Source organism: Ranitomeya imitator, chromosome 4, assembly GCF_032444005.1.
Source record: "Ranitomeya imitator isolate aRanImi1 chromosome 4, aRanImi1.pri, whole genome shotgun sequence".
Classification (NCBI taxonomy): Eukaryota; Metazoa; Chordata; class Amphibia; order Anura; family Dendrobatidae; genus Ranitomeya; species Ranitomeya imitator.
The window spans coordinates 533797738-533821044 of NC_091285.1; the positions used below are offsets into that span (position 1 = coordinate 533797738).

Here is a 23307-nt window from a genome sequence, read left to right on the forward strand (position 1 = left end):
CTGCCTAACGCTATCCCTGCTTCTGACGAAGCGGCAGCAACCTCTCCCTAAGCTCAGATCAGCAGCAGTAACATGGCGGTCGGCGGGAACGCCCCTTTATAGCCCCTGTGACGCCGCAGACAGCAAGCCAATCACTGCAATGCCCTTCTCTAAGATGGTGGGGACCAGGACCTATGTCATCACGCTGCCCACACTCTGCGTTTACCTTCATTGGCTGAGAAATGGCGCTTTTCGCGTCATTGAAACACGACTTTGGCGCGAAAGTCGCGTACCGCATGGCCGACCCCGCACAGGGGTCGGATCGGGTTTCATGAAACCCGACTTTGCCAAAAGTCGGCGACTTTTGAAAATGAACGACCCGTTTCGCTCAACCCTAGTCCCAACGTCTCCTATGTGGTGTATACACAGGAGTCCCAGTGTCTCCTATGTGATGTATATGATTTACAAAACTTATTATGACAAAAAGTTGACTGCTGTCCTGGCCAACACAAACCTGGAAAAGCAGCTGTGAGAAGCAACATGATCAGTGTCACCTAATATCACAGCTGCACCAAAGAGAAGCAGATCCAGCCCTCATATTAAGGGAGAGTTACCGTAATTAAATGTTTGACTAAATATACCAGGGTAATTTTCAAGGTGATCATTTTTGTGTGGCCCCCGAATGATGCTAGAAATTTCCAAACGGCCCCGACTGGAAAAAGGTTCCCCACCCCTGATGTAGATCATAGTGTAAATTAGGGGCTCTGAAAATGAATGAAGATTGCAGACTAAGGCCGCCGTCACACATGCGAGTTTTACGGACGTAAGAGCGCAGAATCTACGTCCGTAAAACTCGCAAAAAATACGGCACAATTATTCTCTATGCCCCTGCTCCTATTTGCCGTATTTTACTGATCAGTATTATACGGCTTTCTACGGCCGTACAAAATCGCAGCATGCTGCGTTTGTCACCGTACTGCGCAAGAAATACGCCAATGAAAGTCTATGGAAGCGTGAAAAATACGGATTACACACGGACAAGCAGTGTGACTTGCGAGAAATACGCAGCGCTGTTAGAGAGAAAAGCCGGTAATTCAGTGCGGTGTACAGTAAAATCACACTGACAGCTTACAGTAGAATAGGTAGAATAAATGTGTACACATAGAATAGGTATATATATATATATATGTCAGTGAGACACATATATGTATATATATTAATATTTATTCCAGCGCTAGACAGCTTGAAAGCCGGTAATTCAATTACCGGCTTTTTCCTTCTCCTTCCTAAAACCCGACATGATTTGAGACATGGTTTACATACAGTAAACCATGTCTTCTCTCCATTTTTTTTGCAGATTCCACACTACTAATGTCAGTAGTGTGTATCTGCAAAATTTGGCCGTTCTAGCTCTTAAAATAAAGGGTTAAATGGCGGAAAAAATTGGCGTGGGCTCCCGCGCAATTTTCTCCGCCAGAGTAGTAAAGCCAGTGACTGAGGGCAGATATTAATAGCCTGGAGAGGGTCCACGGTTATTGGCCCCCCCCTGGCTAAAAATATCTGCCCCCAGCCACCCCAGAAAAGGCACATCTGGAAGATGCGCCTATTCTGGCACTTGGCCACTCTCTTCCCATTCCCGTGTAGCGGTGGGATATGGGGTAATGAAGGGTTAATGCCACCTTGCTATTGTAAGGTGACATTAAGCCTAATTAATAATGGAGAGGCGTCAATTATGACACCTATCCATTATTAATCCAATACTAGTAAAGGGTTAAATAAAACACAAACACATTTTTTTAAATTATTTTAATGAAATAAAAAGCTCCTTGCTGCAAAATGTTTTAACCCCTTCAGAAGGATTTACATCGTTGGACGTTACAGATCTGCGGAGGGTAAGTATATTGTTGGTTTATTATGTTTTTTTACTCACAGAACGAGGGTCTTTAGTGACTGGATTGGGCGTTGAATAAAATACTGCAACAACCATTGTTTTTATTTCATTAAAATAATTTAAAAAAATGTGTTTGTGTTTTATTTAACCCTTTACTAGTATTGGATTAATAATGGATAGGTGTCATAATTGACGCCTCTCCATTATTAATTAGGCTTAATGTCACCTTACAATAGCAAGGTGGCATTAACCCTTCATTACCCCATATCCCACCGCTACACGGGAATGGGAAGAGAGTGGCCAAGTGCCAGAATAGGCGCATCTTCCAGATGTGCCTTTTCTGGGGTGGCTGGGGGCAGATATTTTTAGCCAGGGGGGGGCCAATAACCGTGGACCCTCTCCAGGCTATTAATATCTGCCCTCAGTCACTGGCTTTACTACTCTGGCGGAGAAAATGGCGCGGGAGCCCACGCCAATTTTTTCCGCCATTTAACCCTTTATTTTAAGAGCTAGAACGGCCAAATTTTGCAGATACACACTACTGACATTAGTAGTGTGGAATCTGCAAAAAAAATGGAGAGAAGACATGGTTTACTGTATGTAAACCATGTCTCAAATCATGTCGGGTTTTAGGAAGGAGAAGGAAAAAGCCGGTAATTGAATTACCGGCTTTCAAGCTGTCTAGCGCTGGAATAAATATTAATATATATACATATATGTGTCTCACTGACATATATATATATATATACCTATTCTATGTGTCCACATTTATTCTACCTATTCTACTGTAAGCTGTCAGTGTGATTTTACTGTACACCGCACTGAATTACCGGCTTTTCTCTCTAATATATGTGTCTACTGACATATATATATATATATATATATATATAGACAGTATATATATTTTTTTTTTTCTTTTTGGGACACATGGATCATTTCTATAGCGGTATGTTGGTTTTGCTAGCCTGCGAGAAAACCACGCAGTACGGATGCCATACGGATTACATACGGAGGATGCCATGCGCAAAAAACGCTGACACACCCTGCCTACGGAGGAGCTACGGACCACTTTTTTCGGGACTTTTCAGCGTATTACGGCCGTAATATACGGACCGTATTGTTTTACGCTGTGTGTGACGCCGGCCTAAATGTGCAATGTGCCCATACCCCTTACATTGTGCGTAGCGCTAGCCCTATAAGCAGTGTAGTCATTATTATTACTTTTTGCCTGATTGTGTCTCAGTGTAAAGTTCCTGCTCCGTGCGCTTCTAGCTGCTATCACGGCAGTGTACAGGGCTGAACACACACTGTAGTCCTGCTCCTTCCATTGCTGTAGTCCCAGAGCAGCAGTGATGAGAAATCTCCGCTCTTTCCCCTGTGCAGAGAGCGGCTGCAATAACAGAAGGAAGGTCGGGGAACTATAGAGATCTGAGCCGGCCAGAGAGAGGCAGGCATTTGTTTCCGGCCGGACCGGTATCTCCAGTGCACGCCGGTAGGTGGCACTGTGGCGCGGCTGCTGCGCAGTGATGCGATGGAGCGCTGGTCCTCAGTGATGTTCGCTGCAGTGTAGGGTCCCCGGATTGGGATTTCGGGGGTCTGTGTGACCAGTGCAGGTTGGCAATGCGGGTCCGGATACTTATTAATAGCGGGGTGCAGGACGTGGTTGGGGTCTTTCACTACAGTAGTCCCGTGCAGGAGGCTGCACAATAGGAGGCGTTCACAGCCGTGCATCAGTAGGGACTAAAATTACACCACTCTCTCCGAGACTTATGACTGTACTGGGATGTGGGGCAACCTGTGACTTTGACGTCTTTGTAAAACTACAAAACCCAGCATGCCCTGACACTATTGACTTATCAGTGTCGTCTGAGAACTGTAGTTTTGCAATTGCTATAAAGCCAAAGATGGTAGGTGAATGATTCCCATTATTAGTGCTGTACTATCAGGCGTAGCCTATTCTGTGTGCAGCCACTTAGATTACCTACCGCCACATGGTGCACCTTTCTCGCTTGGCTGCCGCTACACGGTGTACCTTTCTCGCTTGGCTGCCGCCACACGGTGCACCTTTCTCACTTGGCTGCCGCCACACGGTGCACCTTTCTCACTTGGCTGCCGCCACACGGTGCACCTGAGTTGCCCGCAGGGCAGTGAGGTACTCTGTACCGGGTCCGGTTGCAAGGGGGATGTCACGGTGGCTGTGACCCGGTCTGTGGTGCTGGGCCTCAACGTTAAAGGGGAAAATGTTCAAAGTTTGTTGTGACGTTACCTGTGGAGTTCGGTCAGTAGTTGGATCGACGCTGCATTAAAGGGGTCCCTTGGGGGATGTTGCGGCAGCCCAGATGTTACACTTCCCACAGGTGAAGCGGGGTCCTATGGTGTAAGGCGTGGATGGTATGTGCCGATGAATAAATGGAGGAGACAAGTTGTAAGTTTTTACCTGGTTTACTGCGGATGACAGGCCACAGTCCAGGGCATCGGCAACAGGTACATTAGGAGTCCAGAGACAAGCAGAATCCCCTTGGCAGGTCAAGTAGAAGCCTTCCACTCTGCGCTTGCTGTACCTGAGGTCCGTGCTGCCACTAGGTTTTCCCAGCAAAGTCCTAATTTGTTCCCCCTGTCCTGGGACAGGTACCTGTACAGTAGGCAGCTTGAGCCATGCCTACTGGGGTCTTTTCACGGAGACTCCAGGCTCCAAGGTGCTGCTGTACCACAGGTGAATATGGGCAAAGTCCATGTAATCCTCTGCCCTCCGGTTCTGCTCTGTGTCTTAGGGTATGTGCACACGATGCGGAAAACGCTGCGTTTCCCATGAGTTTACATTACAGTGTAAACCTATGGGAAACAAAAAACGCTATGCACATGCTGCGGAAAAAACGCGTGGTAATGCAGCGGTTTACATTTCGCAGCATGTCACTTCTTTCAGCGGTTTTACAGCTGCTCCTATAGAAAACCGCAGTTGTGAAAACCGCGATAAATCTGCAGCAAAAACGCAGCATTTTTGCCCTGCAGACTTATTAAATCCGCTGCAGAAAAATCCGCAGTGGACCATTATACGTGTGCACATAGCCTTATAGTTCCACAAAAGCCTCGGGCTTCCAGTACCCGGTTTCTGCGCACTGTCTCCCTGGAGGCCTACTCGTGGCCTCCTGGAGGCTTGTATCTCCACTGTGCTCCGTCCCTGTCTGTCCTCACTCACAGACTCAACTGACTTCTCCCCCAAACAAGGAACTTTATCCAGGGAAGCTGCCCTAAAACAGGGTTTTAAGCTCCCCCTCCTGGCCTGGATTTGGAAGGTGGTGTGTGTGTGTGTGTGATAACCTGCCAAAGGGAATCTCGCTTGTCTCCAGGCATAGCACTACCCTCCCTGAGAGGAAGGCAGCACTACTGTGGTACCCGAACTCCTGGAGTGCCACACACCTTTTTGTGTACTGCCACACTGCGTGCAGAGGAGGCCATGAGGGTATCACTCTGTGTGTGTGTGTGCGTGTGTGTGTGTGTGGAGGAAGTGTACAGTATAGTTCTTAATTTTGTGCTTTATAGATATTTGCCCATTAGTCCTGTGGGAGTTTTATGGTTGGGGGGGGGGGCACAGGGTAAACATACATGCAAGATGAGCACAACCACTGATCCTTGTGCCACTGCAGGCCTTCAGGAGCTGCCGAAGATGAGGCTCTTGCTGATAGATCCAATCAAAATAGGGGAACTTGCCCTCCACAGTCAAATTAGCATGAACCAATAAGGCGTGCAGAGCAGAGCTGCAAAAATCAGCAATACCACATAACATGACTGAGTTGAACAGATGACGAATGTATCCGGTAGCTGAAAATGTTAATACAAGAATTTTCGTTGGTTTCTTCATAGTGACCATATAGTGTGTAAAATTGACAAAGATCTAAAAACTTTTATTTCATGTACATATATTTCTTTACAGAACTGTCCCCGGGTCTCATGGGTCCTAAACTTCAGCATGTTCGTGCAGAAGAGACGGCAGTATGCGTGGTTGTCAGAGTCCGGCCACTGCTTCCGAAGGAGGTTCTGCATGGTCAGCAGTCCTGTGTGCATATTCAACCGGATCAGAAGGCACTAACTCTTGGCAACAATAGACATTTCGACTTTCAAGATGTATTGGATGAAGCCTGCAGTCAGGAGATTGCATACAATCGCTGTGTACAGTCACTGCTTGAATCATTTTTTCAGGGCTTCAATGTTACTGCAGTTGCTTATGGGCAGACAGGGTCTGGGAAGACCTACACCATTGGAGAGGCAAGCATATGTGAGTATGAAGTGCACAGACATCAATAGAAAGACTTTTTTTTGCTTTTTATCACCTAACTGCATTTTATTGTTAAAGCCAGTTTTACACGTCTGACATTGGTTGTCTGAGTACAGACTGCAATATCTGGACTGGCCGAGGGTCTACTGATCCAAACTCAACAATCCCACTGGCGTATGTGAGACTGTTGAGTTCGGTTCAGTACTCCTGCGGCCGGTATGAGCAATGTGGTCCGTACTTGGATCGTGAATTTCAGATGTGTGAAAGCCGCCTAATTTTAATAATAAAGCAACTAAGGGGCAATCTAATGCTTTTCATACACCAGTTTTCATGCTAGTTGTCTATATACCTGAATGTCAGATCTACAGTTGTGCTCAAAACGTTTACATACCCTAGCACAATTTTTGCTTTCTTAGCCTTTTTGTTTCCAGAGAATATGAATAATACCAAAACTTTTTCTCCATTCATGGTTAGTGGTTGGGTGAAGCCATTTTTCTCTATCGCTTCATTGGGGGACACAGGAACCATGGGTGTATGCTGCTGACACTATGCAAATAAAAAAGTTAGCTCCTCCACTGCAGTGTACACCCTACCGACAGGAAGTAGGATATTCAGTTTAGCTTAGTGTCAGTAGGAGGTGGACACGGGTCTTTCATTAGACCTATATCTACCTCAATGTGTTCCGTTCCTTTTCAGGTTTCCGGAGGGATACAGGGTGAACGGTCACTCCTGTACTCCCACGCAGAGACTGAGTGTACTGCAATCCCGTATCCTCACACGTCTAGTCGGCAGGACCCCAGCCCCTATCTCTCTCTCCCTCTCCTTCTCCCTCTCCCTCTCCCTTTTCAGGTGGGCATTTTCTCCCGCCTATCTGTTAGTTAGCTCCGGCGCTTGGCTTCGCCACCGCTGCTTAGCTCCGCCCCCTTTTTTAGGTCTCAGCGCAGGCTTTTCAGCATGTGTCCCTGCGGTGTGCGCTTTTTCACTCCTGGACCTGGGCACCCTCTTGTGACTGCCATTTTTCCTCTTGGTGGATCCAGATTGTACCTCTTTCCTGTGGAGCCTCCTCTTCCTGGCACAGCTGCCCTACAGTCTGGAGCTGAATACAGGACGACTACACGTACTGTGAGTGGCGGCTCTGCAGCCTGACACTCTCCTTGGCTCTCCTGTCCCCTAACCTTCTGGCATCAGTTAATGGGTCTGCTCATCATGCCTAATTCTAAGGGAGAGCGCTCTCGTCCTCCCACCTCCTCTTCTTCTTCTTCTGCTCTCATGAAACACTTTGAACGCTCTTCGTGCAAATTTAGGCTCCCTTCAGGTCAGTCCTCTCCCTCTGTCAGGACTGCAGCAGCCACCCTGTGCCCACCGCCTAGGAGTGCCCTTCTGTCCCAGGTGGGAGTGAGGCCCCTATTCCAGGGTGGGCTTCCTCTGTCATAGTCCGTAGTGGATCTCACCAAGGTGTCCCAGACCCTGGTGTCCATAGGTTGCCCCTCCCGACTAACGTAGTTGCTAGTGGGTCACAGGAATATCAGTCTGGGCCTTCCAACGCAGGTCGCAAGGGATCCAGACAGGAGCACTGTTTTAGGTCCTCTTCCTCCATCTCACCCCCCCCCCCCCCCGGTTCTTCCCGACGGTCTGCCTCTTCCCGATCCTCCTCTCCCGAGCCAGGCGAGGCATTTTCGGATGCACCATTAGAGGATGATTCAGACCTTGTTTTGGAACAAACCTCCCAACATGAGAGATATGGTCCAGAGCCTCATTGTTGCGGTCAAGGACACCTCTACGGAACCCGCAGATCAGGCGGTTTCGTTTAGATGGTCTAAACCACCTTCCAAGGTCTTTGCTCCTCATAAAGAATTTGAGGAGGTACTTGCCAGGAAAAGAGCGAACCCGACCAGGCGCTTTCAAAGAGGGAAGCGTCTCTGTGTCCTGTATCCCTTTTCTCCCGAGCTCACCGCCAACTGGACAGCTTCTCCGGCGGTGGACCCACCAGTTTCCAGACTGTCCACCAACACGGTCCTCCCGCTTACTAATGGAGCATCCCTCAAGGATGCCAATGACAGAATTATAGAATCCTTTGCAAAATCAGCCTTTGAAGCGACCGCTTCTACATTATGTCCGGCTTTTGCCTCTGCTTGGGTCTCGAAATCCATAGCCAGATGGGCCAAACAACTCCGTCAGGGCATTCTTGCTGGAGCTCGACCGGAAGATCTGGTGGATCTCGCCGACCAGATTTCTCACGCAGGGAATTACTTGGTCTCTTCCTCCATGGATGTCGCATCTTGCGCAGCTCAGGCGTACAGCAATATCGTGGCTTTACATCGGACTATTTGGCTTAAGGCCTGGCAGGCAGACTTGTCATCAAAAAAGTCCCTTACCAGCCTGCCTTTCCAGGGGTCACTTCTGTTTGCCTCCATGTTGGACCAAATTATTAAGGACGCCATTGGGGGGCTCGAGTTCCTTTCTTCCCCAGTCAATATTTCGCCGTCCTCCTCCGAAGCGCAGTTTCGGTCCTTTCGCCATTTCATGGCGAGAGAGGAGGTTTCCCACCAGCAGAGGCCACAGTCTCGCCTGGTTAGGACGAAGGTTTCCTTTAAACTCACCCCTTCCTGGCGTTCCAGTAAATCCCAAGGTAGATCCTCCAGACCTGGACAGGGACTCACACTGAGGTCTCGGTACATCTCCCAGTCTGGGCGGTCGTCTCCTTCTTCTTCTTTTTTTTTTTTTTTTTACCAGACGTTTGGCTCGCATCAGTGGAGGACACAAGGGTCAGGGAGGTTGTATCGGTTTGTGACCCCCGAGATCGATTCTTCGAATCCAGTCCCCTAAGAGATCCTTCTCTGGTGCCGGGTTTCTTTGCATCCATCGCCTCCCTTCTCAGTTTGGGGGTAATCGCTCCCATCCCAGACCTGGAACGTTTCACAGTTTTCTATTCGAACCTGTTTGTGGTGCCGAAGAGAGGAAAGAAAAAAAACAAACAAAAAAACGCGCAGTTCGGCCCATCCTGGATCTCAAGTTACTGAACAAAGGGGTGCTCCATAGACATCCAAGACGCTTATCTCCATGTTCCTATTTTCCCAGGGCATCAGAGATACCTGCGTTTTGCGGTACAGCACAACAGTTTCCAGTTTTGTCACCCTGTCGTTCGGACTCGCAACCGCTCCCAGGGTTTTCACAAAAATCATGGCAGCGTTGATGTTCATTTTGTGGATCAGAGTTTTAGTGCTCTTGCCGTATCTCATCCTCATAAAGGCTCCGTTTTTTTTTCTCAGGCCCATGAAAGCCTGGCCATCTTTCTCGACACCCTGTCCTGTTTCGGGTGGCTTGTCAACAGGAAAAAGTCCTGCCTTGTTCCGACTCAGCGCCTGTTTTTTCTTGGTATGCTGTTTGACACCTGCCAGACAATGGTTTTTCTTCCCAAACAGAAGAGAGCAATCCTCCAACAGGGAGGTCCTAGGGAGGATAGCGGCGGAGGCGATCCCTTCCGCCCAATTCCACTCAGGACCACTTCAGCAGGCCATCCTTTCACAGTGGGATGGGTCTGTTCTCTCTTTGGATTGTCCGGTTCGGCTCTCTTCCAGAGCCAAACGATCTCTCAATTGGTGGCTGTCATCCCCTCTCATCCTACAGGGCCGGTCCTTCCTAACCGTTTACTAGTAGGTGGTGACGACTAATGCCAGCCTTCTCGGCTGGGGTGCCGTGTTTCACCATCTGACTGTCCAGGGACGTTGGTCGATAGAGGAATCCTCTCTGCCGATCAACATCCTCGAGATAAGGGCCATTCTTCTGTCCCTACATCACTGGGAAAGGCTTCTCGTGGATCTGCCAATCCGAGTTTAGACGGACAATGCCACGGCGGTGGCATATGTTAATTACCAGGGAGGGAATTGAAGTGCCTTGGCGATGGCCGAGATTTCCAAGATCCTCCTTTGGGCAGAGGTGACACTTCCAGGGATATCCACGGTGCATATTCCCGGCGTGGACAACTGGGCCGCCAATTTTCTCAGCCGCGAGGGCCTCGCGGCAGGGAAGTGGTCCCTGCATCAGGAGGTCTTCCATCAGATTTGCCTTCGATGGGGGGCCCCGGATGTGTGCTTCATGGCATCCCGACTTATGAAGGTTCCACAGATCGTCTCCAGGTCCCGTGATCCTCTCGTAGTGGGCGCCGATGCCCTGGCCATTTCTTGGTCGCAGGTCGTGCTTCCCTTTCTGTTTTCCTCCCCTTCTTCTTCCCTGGCTCTTGAAGAAGATCAAGGCGAATGGGGTGCCGGTCATTCTGATCTCACCGGATTGGCCCAGAAGGTCTTGGATCACAGAGGTAGTCAATCTTCTCTGGGACGCCCCCTGGATACTCCCAGACAGGCCAGATCTTCTGTCCCAAGGACTGATCTGCCACCAGAATTCTCAATTTAACGCCATGGCTGTTGAAACCGCGGTTCTGAGTGCATCAGGATTTTCTGATTGGGGGATTCACACCATGATCCAGGCTAGGAAGCCGTCATCTTCCTGGGTCTATTATCGGACCTGGAAAGCCTTTTTCTGCTGGTGTGAGTCTAATGACATTCCGCCGATGTCCTTTTTCTCTCCCTTTCATTTTGGCATTTCTCCAGGAAGGACGCTGATGCTGGCCTTGCCCTTAGTTCACTAAAGGGTCAGGTACCAGCTGACTACTGCGGGTCCGCAGCAGTTTCCCATGAGTTTACATTACAATGTAAACCTATGGGAACCATAAAACGCTGTGCACATGCTGCAGAAAAAAACGAGCAGAAACGCAGCGGTTTACATTCCGCAGTATGTCACTTTCTGCGGATTCCGCAGCGGTTTTATAGCTGCTCCTATAGAAAACCGCAGTTGTAAAACCGCAGTGAAATCCGCGGTAAATCTGCAGCAAAAACTCAGCGTTTTTGGCCTGCAGATTTATCAAATCTGCTGCGGAAAAATCCGCAGTGGACCAGAATACGTGTGCACATAGCCTGATAAAGTTTCCTGTGCCTTTGTAGCAATAATAATAATAATAATCTTTATTTTTATATAGCGCTAACATATTCCGCAGCACTTTACAGGTTGATACTAGCTCACAAAACCCCAAAACATCAGCGATCCAACTCTGTGCTTTACAGTAGGAATGGTGTTCCTATCATCATAGGTCTTGTTGACCTCTCTCCAAATGTAACGTTTATCGTTGTGGCCAAAAAGTTCAACTTTGTGTCATCACTCCAAATTACCTTGTTCCAGAGGTTTGTCTCTGTGCTGTTTTGCGTATAGTAGGCGAGATACTTTGTGGCATTTGCACAGTTATGGCTTTCTTCCGGCGACTTGCCCATGCAACCCATTTTTCTTCAAGTGCTTCATTACACTGTGTTCCAAATTATTATGCAAATAATATTTCCTCATATTTTCTCTAAATTACCTATCTGAATTTCAGTCATTGTTATTTTCCAGTCATCTACTATTCTAGTATAATTGCAATGTTTTGGAACAAACTGCCTATGAAAACAGTATCTTTTTAAAAAAAATAAACACTCAAAATGCATGTTCCAAATTATTATGCACCGCAGAGTTTTCAACCTTTTTTAATTAATTTTGAACAAAAAAATGGTCAATTGTGAAGTTATAAGCATTATCAGCTTATTACAAAATGAAATCAAACAGTTATCAAGTGAAAACTTTATTCTAGGTGATGTTACATTTGCACATAGGACCCCTTGTTCGAAAGAAGCTTCTGAACTTTCTCGTCCATTGAATTTGTCAGTTTTTGGATGGTTTCTGCTTCAATTGTTTTGCATGTGGACAGAATACCCTCCCAGAGCTGTTGCTTAGATGTGAACTGCCTCCTGCCATCATAGACACTCTTTTTGATGATGCTCCAGAGGTTCTCATTGGGGTTGAGGTCAGGGGAAGATGGTGGCCACACCATAAGTTTGTCCTCTTTTATGCCCATAGCAGCCAGATATGCAGATGTGTTTTTTGCAGCATGAGACTGTGCATGATCATGCATGAAAATGATCTTTCTGCGGAAAGCACGGTTCTTCCTCTTGAACCATGGCAGGAAGTGTTGTTTTAGAAACTCCACATAGATTATGGAGCTCATCTTTACCCCTTCAGGGATCATAAAGGGGCCGACAATCTCTCTCCCCATGATTCCAGCCCAAAACATTACTCCACCTCCTCCTTGTTGGCTCCTTAGCCGTGTTTTCATGGGGTGTCCATCAACCAGCCATCCTCCACTCCATCCATCTGGACCATCGAGCGTTGCACGGCACTCATCGGTGAAAAAACAGTTTGGAAGTCAGTCTTCATGTATCGTTTGGCCCACTGGAGCCGTTTCTGCTTGTGTGCAGTGGATAGAGGTGGTCGACAGGATGGCTTACGCACAGCTGCAAACCTGGGAATCAGCTACATACTTCTTGATTGTGCGATGATCACGATGAAGTGTCTTGGCAATGTTGATTGTAGTCATGCCTTGACGTAAATACTCCACAATTTGTTGCTTCTCAGCAGCCGACACATCCTTTTTCTTTCCCATTTTGGCCAAAAATGTAGGCTGCTTATTAATGTGGAACAGCCTTCTTAAGTAGTCTTGCCTTTATTTGGACACACCTGCCAAACTAATTTGCACAGGTATCTGCAATTGCTTTCAGTGATATAAAGAGCCCTGACACACATCACCATCAATGAGTTTAAATGACAAGCAAAAAAATTATAACCTTATCACTCCTAAACTCTTAGTGCATAATAATTTGGAACACCGTGTATTTTACATCTTGAAAAAACCACACCGCTAATTTTCAGAGAGTCCAGTATTTCAGCTGTTATTTGTGGGTTTTTCTTTGCCTCCTGAACAGTTTTCCTGCCAGTTGTGGATGAAACTTTTGTTGGTCTACCTGACCGTGGTTTTGTTTTTACAGAGCCCTTGATTTTCTATTTGTTAATCACAGTTTGAACGCTGCTGACTGTCATTATCAGTTCCTTGTATATCTTTTTGTATCCCTTTCCTGTTTTATACAGTTCAACTACCGTACCTTTTCCCGTAGATCCATTGACAGTTCTTTTGCTTTCCCCATGATTCACAATCCAGAAACCTCAGTGGCTGGATGAAAGCTGCAAGAGTCTGTCTGGATCCCAGAAACTCACTCAGCTTTTATGCACACACACTGATTATAAGCAAACAGGTCACAAGTGAGGAGGTTACCTTTAGTAGCCATTCAAACCCATTTTTGTCAACTTCTGTGTATGTTATCAGGCTAAAATCATCAGGGTCATTTGGATGTTTTGGGTTGTCATTATGATTTAAAAAGAGAAAAAACAATAGTTTGACAATAAATGGCTTCACCTAACCACTAACCATGAATGGAGAAAAAGTTTTGGTGTTATCTACTATATAATTGTCTAAGGGTCACTTCTGTCTGTCCTGGATATTCATTGGTCGCGGCCAGCCAGTGGGCGTACACAAAAGGGCAGGGGAGGCCAGGAAGTATGCAGAGCCGGCCAGAAGCGCTGCAAAGGGAGCGGAGGCGGCCGGGACCATGGATGCTGTTGGGCCTACCTCGCCAGAAAGCCGGGGACTAAATTACCGGTCGCGGCCAGCCGGTACAGGCCCGGCCAGAAGCACTGCAAAGGAGGCGGAGTCACTGTGAGGAAGGCGGAGCCGGCCGGGACCATGTGCGCTGTTGGGCCTACCGCCGCCAAAAGCCTGGGACTAAATTTGCAGCCGCAGTCAGTGATGAAGGCCACGGTTATTGATGACGGCTGCGACAGCAGCAAACAGCGCAGCACATGCGGCGGTGACAGCTGCTGACGGAAGGTGAGTATATACTACGTGGGCTGTGCTATATACTACGTGGGCTGTGCTGTATACTACGTGGGCTGTGCTGTATACTACGTGGGCTGTGCTGTATACTACGTGGGCTGTGCTGTATACTACGTGGCTGTGCAATATACTACGTGGACATGCATATTCTAGAATACCCAATGCGTTTGAATCGGGCCACCATCTAGTCATTCATATTCTCTGAAAAAAGGCCAAGAAAGCAATAATTCTGCCGAGGTATGTAAACTTTTGAGCACAACTGTATGCCAATCTGTAAGTTACCATAGACTTGCCCAATTTTAAGAGCTTCACTTACCACACTCAACAACTTATGAAAGAGTGGGTGAGAACAGTACGAAAATATATATATGGCTAGTGGTGCTTGTACTGTGTATGCAATAAGAACCAGCTGCAAATAAGACAACAATCACAGTGGTCTACTGTGAAAACCTCAATGAAAAAAATTATATATATTTGCTTTATTGTTCAAACTACAATGAAGGAAAAAACTTTAAACGACTAAGTCAACAATGTTCCCGAAGCCAAGAGAGGGAGCATCCCTGAGGAAGGAAACCGTCTGATTTCCGAAATGTGTTGGCATTTTTGGTCCTCGCTGTGCTGAGCTTCATTCTGTGGACTGCCAGAAGAAATGCACCCAGTGCCTGTCACTGGCCGGGACAGCGCACCAACTTCTTGTAAATGCTCTATCGGTTCTCCCAAAGAGCTATCTACCATTACATCTAACACGATGCTACGGAGGTCTTATGAGCATATCTGCATTCCAGCAGTGAAAAGCGGTACCATGCCACCATCGGGTAAACCATCGAGATATATAATGGATATGTCGTTTTGACTCCATGTTTGCATCTGGTCGAACTTTAAATAATTCATGAGGATTAATGTGTTCACTCTGAAATCTTTATTAATTTAAAAGTTCCACATCTATAAGGTATATGATATACAGACCATGCTGGTAGTTCCTACAACTGGCGGGTTATCTATGTGCAGGTCTCATCACTACAGTGCTCGTTGCCTCTCCTTGACCCTGAGTATTGTCTGTAGCCTGAGATTTTTATACACTGTGATCACTGATTGTGCCAACTGAACCCTCTCTTGGCCTTGGTAGCATTGTTGACTCAGTCTTTTAATGTTTAACCTTTATAGTAACTTTGAGCCATAGCGTGTGTGTATATGTGTGTATATATATATATATATATATATATATATATATATATATATATATATATATATATATATATATATATATATATATATATATATATATATATTCATTTAAAGTGGGAAATTGTTGCTGATTGTTCCATAAATATGGAGTGTGCCATAATTTCCAACTTTTTTAAACCAATGTCCTGACAGTTGTTAATTAGATCCCTTCCTGTGAAATTGTTTCATTTCAGCTTCTATCTCAGACGATGAACAAGGCATTATTCCACGTGCAATGGCGGAAATTTTTAAACTGGTTGATGAAAGTGATCTGATTGACTACACTATCCGAGTGTCCTACCTGGAGGTGTATAAAGAGGAGTTCAGAGATCTCCTGGAAGTGCAGACATCTAGTAAAGATATTATCATCAGGGAGGATGATAAAGGCAATGTGGGTAAGTAATGACAGTCTGCTGTACGAACATCGGTCCTGTTGTGTCAGAGCTATTGATTATTTTTCAGTACGCTGGCTTGGAATAATCTGATTTTTTTTTTTTTTTTTTTTTTTTTTAAATTTTTCCGGTAAGGCTAGGTTCACACTTATACAAGACTTTTACACCGAGCACTATGCTGAAGTTTATGATGGGATCCCCTAAAAAGTGTATACTGACTGCCATCCCGATGAAGCCATTCACTTGAATGAAGCCGAATGAGTCACTCTGGACACTGTTTGGCCTCAATCCTGACCGTATTCCTTTATTTCCAATTTGCAAAAAAATATGGTTAACCCCCCCCCAAAAGAGTTCAGCGTAAAACATTTGTCTAAATGCGCACCTTCTTGAAGTATTTGGATGACTCCAGATACGTAGACTGAATGTTTTGTTTTTTTTCAAGCTGAGATTCTGATTTGACTGTAGGTAAAATGTATTTCTTTCTCGCTTCATTGGGGGACACAGGTAACCATGGGTGTATGCTGCTGTCGCTAGGAGGCTGACACTATTTCACTTCTCTGGGTAACAGGGTGCAACTTCTCACCCTGTTTTCCCCACGTTTATACGACCGAGAGAGCAGTGTGGTTTCACCCACATCGTCCATTCTCAGACCCGCTGGCAGGACTTTGTCCCCTGTCACAATTTTGGGTGTTTCAGGGTGACTTTTGGTGGCCAGTCCTCGCCTTTTCCCCTCCTCACCCCTCTCCTTGGAGAGGGCTGAGAGGAAGACTGTGGTCACCAGTTGTGACCTCCCCCTTCTCACAAGGGGTTGATGCCGTCTTCTGCGCCATTCTGGATACGGCGCAGGAAGGAGGATCTTCTCTTCCAGGACCCTCTCTACCTTCCGAGGGCTCCTGACGCGATCCTCAGCTATGAAGAGAGGACCGGATCTTAAAGCAGGTAGTTTGGCCCCCGCCCGCAACGCTCTTAAACCCCGCAGGCGCCCCCGGCTATATCCCTACGGTGACTCACTACGCTTGTACCCGCTGTAAGAGAAAGTGGGCTTCAGGCCAGCCATCTCCCCTCTGTCAGTCCTGCAGTCCTTCCACCATGTCCGTCCCTCAGGAAGTCCCTAATGCTCGGGATGAGTGCACTCCCACGGAGTGGGCTGTTGCCATGTCTCAGTCAGTCTCTGACCTGACTAAAGTGTCGCAGTCCCTGGTACAGATTCTGGAACGCATTCCACTTCTCTCTGCTGTCACCAGTGCCACGAACGATTCGCACGCACCTGAACACGACTCTCACAGGGACAGACTCGAGAAAAGATCCAGGAAGAGGACTTTGTCTAGCTCCTCATCCAGTTCACCGGACCCTGCTGCGTCATCTAGAATACCCCTCTCTACCTGTTCCCCCTCCTTGGAGGCGGACGTCGGGTCAGATGTAGCTTCTCAGTCGGAGTCTGACTCGGATGCAGATCAGACCTCCAGGACGCAGGATATGGTAGGTAGCCTTATTTCGGCTATTATTCAAACCCTTGAACTTAAGGAGGAACATGCTACTACTCAGGACGACTCCGTTTCATTCAAACGGGTGAAACGTCCTTCCATAGTTCTTCCCAATCACAAATAGTTTGAGAATACTACCTCTAGACACTGGGAACATCCCGGAAAACATTTTCCAGGAAAAAAGTTTCTGGACATTTTATACCCTTTTGATTCAGATCTTGTCAGCAGATGGTCCGAATCCCCTAAGGTAGATCCGCCGGTGTCAAGATTATCCTCTCAGACAGTTCTGTCCATTCCTGATGCGGCTTTAACCAAATCAGCCTTTGAAGCGTCCGGCGCCTCTCTCTGCCCCAATTTTGCCTCCTCTTGTGTGTATCGGCCTGGGCCAAGATACTTCGCAGGGGCATTGTAGCTTCGGCTCCTTCAGAGGAGCTAGCAGATTTAGCGGACCAGATTTCCCACACGGTTAAATATCTCTTAAATGCCTCCTTAGATGCGGCTGCTTGCTCTGCAAGAGCAAGCAGCAACATCATTGCCATTCGCCGTGTCCTTTGGCTGATGGCGTGGAACGCAGACCCCGCTTCTAAAAAATTTCTCTGGCCTGCCGTTCCAGGGCTCCAGGCTCTTTGACACAAAGCTGGACCAGATTATCTCGGACGCCACTGGTAAGAGCACTTCTCTACCTCAATCCAAACCTATGGACCCCAATCCTTTCGGCCCTTCACTTCCTCAGGCGGTTCCTCTCAGCAGGACCGTTCATCCGCTCAAGGGGAATGAAGAAAACCTTCCTTCAGGCCTACCCCTCACTGGAGGCCTAAGAGCCGCTCCTCTAAACCCTCTAGATCTCGCCGCCACAGATTTTCTTCAAAATGACGGGTCACCCCCACCTGGAAATCTTTCCAGGGTGTGAGACAGGCTTCTTTTGTTCAGAGGCTTGGTTATCGGTGGTCGACAACACCTGGGTCAGGGAGATAGTTACATCAGGCTATAAAATAGAATTTTCTTTGCCCCCAGGAAGACGTTTCTTCCTCTCTCGTCCACCCAAGCAGCCTTCTCATATCCCAGGGCTTCTCCAGGCCATCGCTTCCCTCCTTGCCTCAGGAATAATCGTCCCAATTCCTTACCGCAAGCGGTTTTCGGGTTTTTGCTCAAATCTGTTCGTAGTTCCAAAAAAAGATGGCTCTGCCCGATTTTGGATCTCAAGCAGTTGAACCGCCACCTTCGGTTTCAGCACTTCAAGATGGAGTCTCGCGCTCGGTGATCGCTTCCATGGAACCGGGAGAATATCTGTGCTCTATGGACATTCAGGATGCATACCTACACATTCCTGTTTGTGTACAGCATCAGAGGTTTCCTCGTTTCGTGATCCAGGAGCAACATTACCAGTTCACAGCTCTCCCGTTCGGCCTGGTGTCCGCTTCCAGGGTCTTCACGAAGGTAATGGCGGTGGTCATGGCCATCCTTCGATCAAAGGGGATCCTTATAATCCTGTCTCGACGACCGCCTGGTCAAGGGTCCGTCTCGCCGGGACTGCGGCCAGAGTCTCCAGATCTCTCTGGACACGTTAATACGTCTCGGTTGGATAATCAACAAAGAGAAGTCTACCTTAATTGCGACCCAACGTCTCGAGTTCCTGGGCATGGAATTCGACATCATTCAAGCCCAGGTCTTCCTCCCAAAGGAGAAGTTCCTTTCTCTCCGGCAGGGCATCAAACCCCCAAAGCGCCCTGTCCCTCTGCCTCTACGGCTCTGCATGAGAGTACTAGGGAAGATGGTCACTTCCATGGAAGTAGTACCTTATGCTCCGTTCCACTCTCGCCCTCTTCAGCTTGCCCTCCTGTCGGCCTGGGACAGGAGCCCACTTTCACTTGATCACCCAGTTCGCCTACCTCTCAATGTGAGAGTCTCTCACTTGGTGGACACTATCCACCTCCATTCTGCGTGGGAGGTCATTTCTTTCCCTACACTGGCAGGTCATCACCACCGACGCCAGTCTTCAGGGGTGGGGTGCGGTCTTTCTCCTTCTCACAGCACACGGCCGCTGGAATGTTCGAGACCCTTCTCCCGATCAATCTCTTGGAGATCAGGGCAATCTTCCTGGCCCTCCTCCGCTGGCAGTCCCTCCTCACGGGAAAACCGGTCCCCATTCAGTCGAACAATGCCACATAAACCACCAGGGTGGGACTCGCAGCAAGCAGGTCATGAGGGAGGTGGCAAAAATTCTGCAGCGGGCAGAAAACCGTGTTCCCGCCATATCAGCTGTCCACATTCCAGGAGTGGACAATTGGGAAGCCGACTTTCTCAGCCGTCAGGAGCTCATGTCAGGCGAGTGGTCTCTCCACCCCACTGTCTTCAACCAAATTTGTCAGAGATGGGGCGTTCCGGATGTCGACCTAATGGCTTCCCGAACAAACCACAAGGTTCCCCAGTACGTATCCAGGTCTCGGGACCCAATGGCCGTCGGTTGTGACGCCCTTGTGATCTCGTGGGCCTAGTTCCAGATGCCTCTTCCATTGATTCCAAGGGTCGTAAAAAAGGTTAAGGCAGAGGGGGTTCCCATTTTGTTAGTAGCTCCAGATTAGCCTCGGAGGGCCTGGTATGCCGAGCTAGTGAACATGCTGTCTGACCTCCCCTGGAGACTCCCAGACCACCCAGATCTTCTATTGCAAGGGCCCCTCTTCCACCCGAATTCTCGGTCTGTGAATTTAATGGTATGCCTTTGAGGCCACGGTCCTAAGGGACGCAGGTTTTTCCCACAGCGTCAGACAGACCATGATAAAAGCTAGGAAACCGGCATCGTCACGTATCTATCATAGGTGTTGGAAGGCCTTTTTCCGATGGTGCGATGACAACATTTTGTTCCCTATGGCCTTTTCCCTTCCTTCAGTCCTTGGTTTTCTTCAAACGGGTCTCGATTCGGGCCTTTCTCTAAGTACCTTTTTAAAGGGTCAGGACTTGGCTTCCCTTTCCCAGGTAAAGACCTTCCTTCAGGGTGTCGCTCACGTAGCGCCTCCTTACCATTCTCCGGTTGAGCCATGGGATCTCAATCTTGTGCTCGGCGCCCTCCAGCGCGCGCTTTTTAAACCAATCCAGGACATTTCCTTTTCCCTTCTTTCTTGGAAGGTGGGCTTCCTGGTCGCCATCACCTCTATTAGGAGAGTCTCCAAGTTGGCGGCTTTATCCTGTCTTTCTCCTTCCCTGATTCTGCACCAGGATAAAGTAGTCCTGCGGCCTGTTCCTTCTATTTTACCAAAAGTAATTACAGCTTTTCACATCGAGGACATCGTCCTTCCTTCCTTGTCCCCTTCCCCGGTCCATCCCTTGGAGAAATCTCTCCACAAGCTGGATTTGGTCAGGGCTATCTGAGTCTAACTTACCAGAACTGCTACTTTCGCCAGTCCGATCCTCTGTTTGTCGTCTCTGAAGGTCGTCGGAAGGGGCTTCCCGCCTCTAAATCCACTATTGCTCGTTGGATTCGTTCGGCGGTTCTGGAGGCTTACCGTGTTCAAGTTAAACAGCCGCCTCCAGGGGTGAGGGCTCACTCTACCCGGGCTGTGGGAGCTTCCTGGGCAGTTCGTCACAAGGCTTTGGCTTTGCAGGTTTGCGAAGCTGCAACCTGGTCGTCCCTTCACACCTTTATAAGGTGCATACTCAGGCTTCTGCGGACGCAGGCCTAGGTAGGAAGATACTGCAGGCGGCGGTTTCCCACTGGCTGACCTGAGTCTTCTTTACTCTAGTATTTTCCCCACCCGTGGGACTGATTTTTTGATGTTCGTCCTTCGTTTTCGAAGATGACCATGACTTCAGGGTTAGAAGAGAATTAATAGTTATGGGTCCGGAGGTGGCTGATGAGTCCAATCCGGGCCCTGAACGTTCGCCCACATACGAAAGCAGATGTGGTCAGTACACCAGATTCTGCTTGTGCCTTGCGTACAGCAAGCTTTCTTTTTGCGTCACAGATTTTCCTATCTTCAGCTGCACGTGCTCCTGAGGTGATCCTGCCCCGCCAACCTGGACGATCCAGGGCAAGCTCTTCCCATTCATTGGTGTTGACTTCCAGGTTTTTGAGAGACACCTTAAGGCAGTCTTTATAGCGCTTCTTCTGCCCCCCAACTGCTCGCTTTCCTTGGCACAGTTCTCCGTACAGCAGTTGTTTCGGTAGTCGGCTGTCCGGCATTCGGACCACATGTCCAGCCCACCTGGCTTGGACTTTCAGCAGGAGAGTGTAAACGCTGCAGAGCCCAGTTTGTTCCAGAATTGCCGTGTCTGGGACATTGTCTTGCCACCTGATGTGGAGGAGTCTGCGGAGGCAACTCATGTGGAAATGATTAAGCTGTTTAGCATGCCGGCTGTACACTGTCCAGGTCTCGCTAGCATAGAGAAGTGTGGTGAGGACCACCGCGCAGTAGACCTTCAGCTTGGTGGTAAGGCTGAGTCCCCTTCGTTCCCAGATGTTCTTACGCAGTCTCCCGAAGACGGCACTGGCTTTGGCGATTCTGTTGTTAACCTCAGCGTCTATGGTTACTTCACGGGAAAGTGTGCTGCCTAAGTAGGTGAAGTTATCGACTGCTTTGAGGTTTTGCTCCTTCACCGTGATACGAGGCTCCTTGTACAGTTTTCCTGGAGCCGGTTGATACATAACTTCGGTTTTTCTAATGTTGATCTCGAGACCAAAGCTGTCGCAGGCTTGCGAAAAACAGTCCATTTCATGCTGCATCTGCTGTTCCGTGCTAGCGTTAAGTGCACAGTCATCAGCAAATAGTAATTCACGGATCAGTCTCATGCACTTTCGTAACCGCCTTCAGGCGTTTTGGGTTGAATAGCTTGCCATCAGTCCTGTACCTAACCTGGATTCCATCTTCACAGTTGTTAAAGGCATCACTTAACATTGCAGAGAACAGCATACTGGACAGGGTCTCCATCGTTTAGAACCTTCACCATCATGCCATCATGGAACTGCCGGATGACTGAGATGAACTTGCTCGGGCAGCCAAATTTTGCCATGATCTTCCACAGGCCATCTCTACTGACTGTGTCAAAAGCCTTGGTCAAATCAACAAAAGTTACATAAAGGTCACGGTGTTGCTCCTGGCACTTTTCCTGAAGTTGGCGTGCTGAAAAGACCATTTCTACTGGTGATGTAAAAGGCGGTTGAGCAAGACACGAGCCAATATCTTGCCTGCAGTGGACAGAAGGGAGATGCCTCGATGGTTGTCACAAGATTGGCGATTACCTTTCTTCTTGTATATGTGGATTATGCTGGCATCTTTCATCTGTTGTGGAACCTGTTCCTTTGTCCACATATATTGGAATAGTTTGGTCACCGTTTGCATCAGGACAGGGCCGCCAGATTTATATACCTCAGCAGGTATAGCATCATTTCCGGGTGCTTTTCCACAAGAAAGTTGTTTTACTGCTTTCCTGACTTCATCTCCACTTGGAAGAACATCAAGCTCCTTGTTGATTTCTACCTGGGGCAGGCGAGCAATAGCCTCATCATTGATATTGGCAGGGCGATTAAAAATATTATTAAAATGCTCAGCCCACCGTTCCAGAATTTGTTTCCTTTCTGTCAGCAGCTTAGTTCCATCTGCGTTAAGCAGAGGTGAAGAGCTTGATGACTGGGGTCCATATACAGCTTTGAGCGCATCGTAGAAGCGTTTCTGGTCATGGGTATCTGCATAGCCCTGAATTTCGTCGGCCTTCTTGCTAAACCAGATATCCTGCATCTCGCGTAGCTTGATTTGTACCTTTCTTTTTATGTTGGTAAAGGCACCTTTCTTAGCTAACGATGTGGGGTCATTTTGGTGCACCTTATACCGCTGATGTTTCTCTTCTAGGAGTGTCTTTATTTCCTCGTCGTTTTCATCGAACCAGTCTTGATTATTTCTGGTTGCTGATCCAAGATGCTCCAGAGCAGTATTATAAACAGCATCTCTCAGAATTGTCCACTGTTCCTCAATGCCAATCTCCTCTGCCTGTAGTATATTTAACAGTCTGCCATCAAGGTCATTGGCAAATTCCCTTGCAATTCTTTTATTTTGCAGCTTATAGATATTCAGCCTCTTTGTCTTTTTCTGCCCTTGGGGTCTCCTCGCAGGCAGGATGCGGAGCCTGCACTTAGATACAATGAGGCGATGGTCAGTCCAGGAGTCTGCACCACACATGGCCTTCGTCACTCTAAAGTCCATCTCATCCCTTTTCCTGGCAATGATGTAATCAATGAGATGCCAATGCCTCGAGAGTGGGTGCATCCA

At 47.9% G+C, this 23307-nt stretch overlaps 1 protein-coding gene across 2 annotated transcripts in view; it reads left to right on the forward strand.

Moving 5' to 3' along the window:
* The first annotated feature begins 3371 nt into the window (after positions 1-3371).
* The window catches only part of KIF7 (kinesin family member 7), a 109818-nt gene continuing 89882 nt past the window's right edge, over positions 3372-23307 (forward strand). For both annotated transcript variants that reach the window (XM_069766211.1, XM_069766212.1), the window contains exons 1-3: positions 3372-3483; positions 5802-6143; positions 15369-15569. In XM_069766211.1, coding sequence (XP_069622312.1) covers positions 5819-6143; positions 15369-15569 — 526 coding nt within the window. In that variant the 5' untranslated portion in view covers positions 3372-3483; positions 5802-5818. The remainder of the gene's footprint in view (positions 3484-5801; positions 6144-15368; positions 15570-23307) is intronic.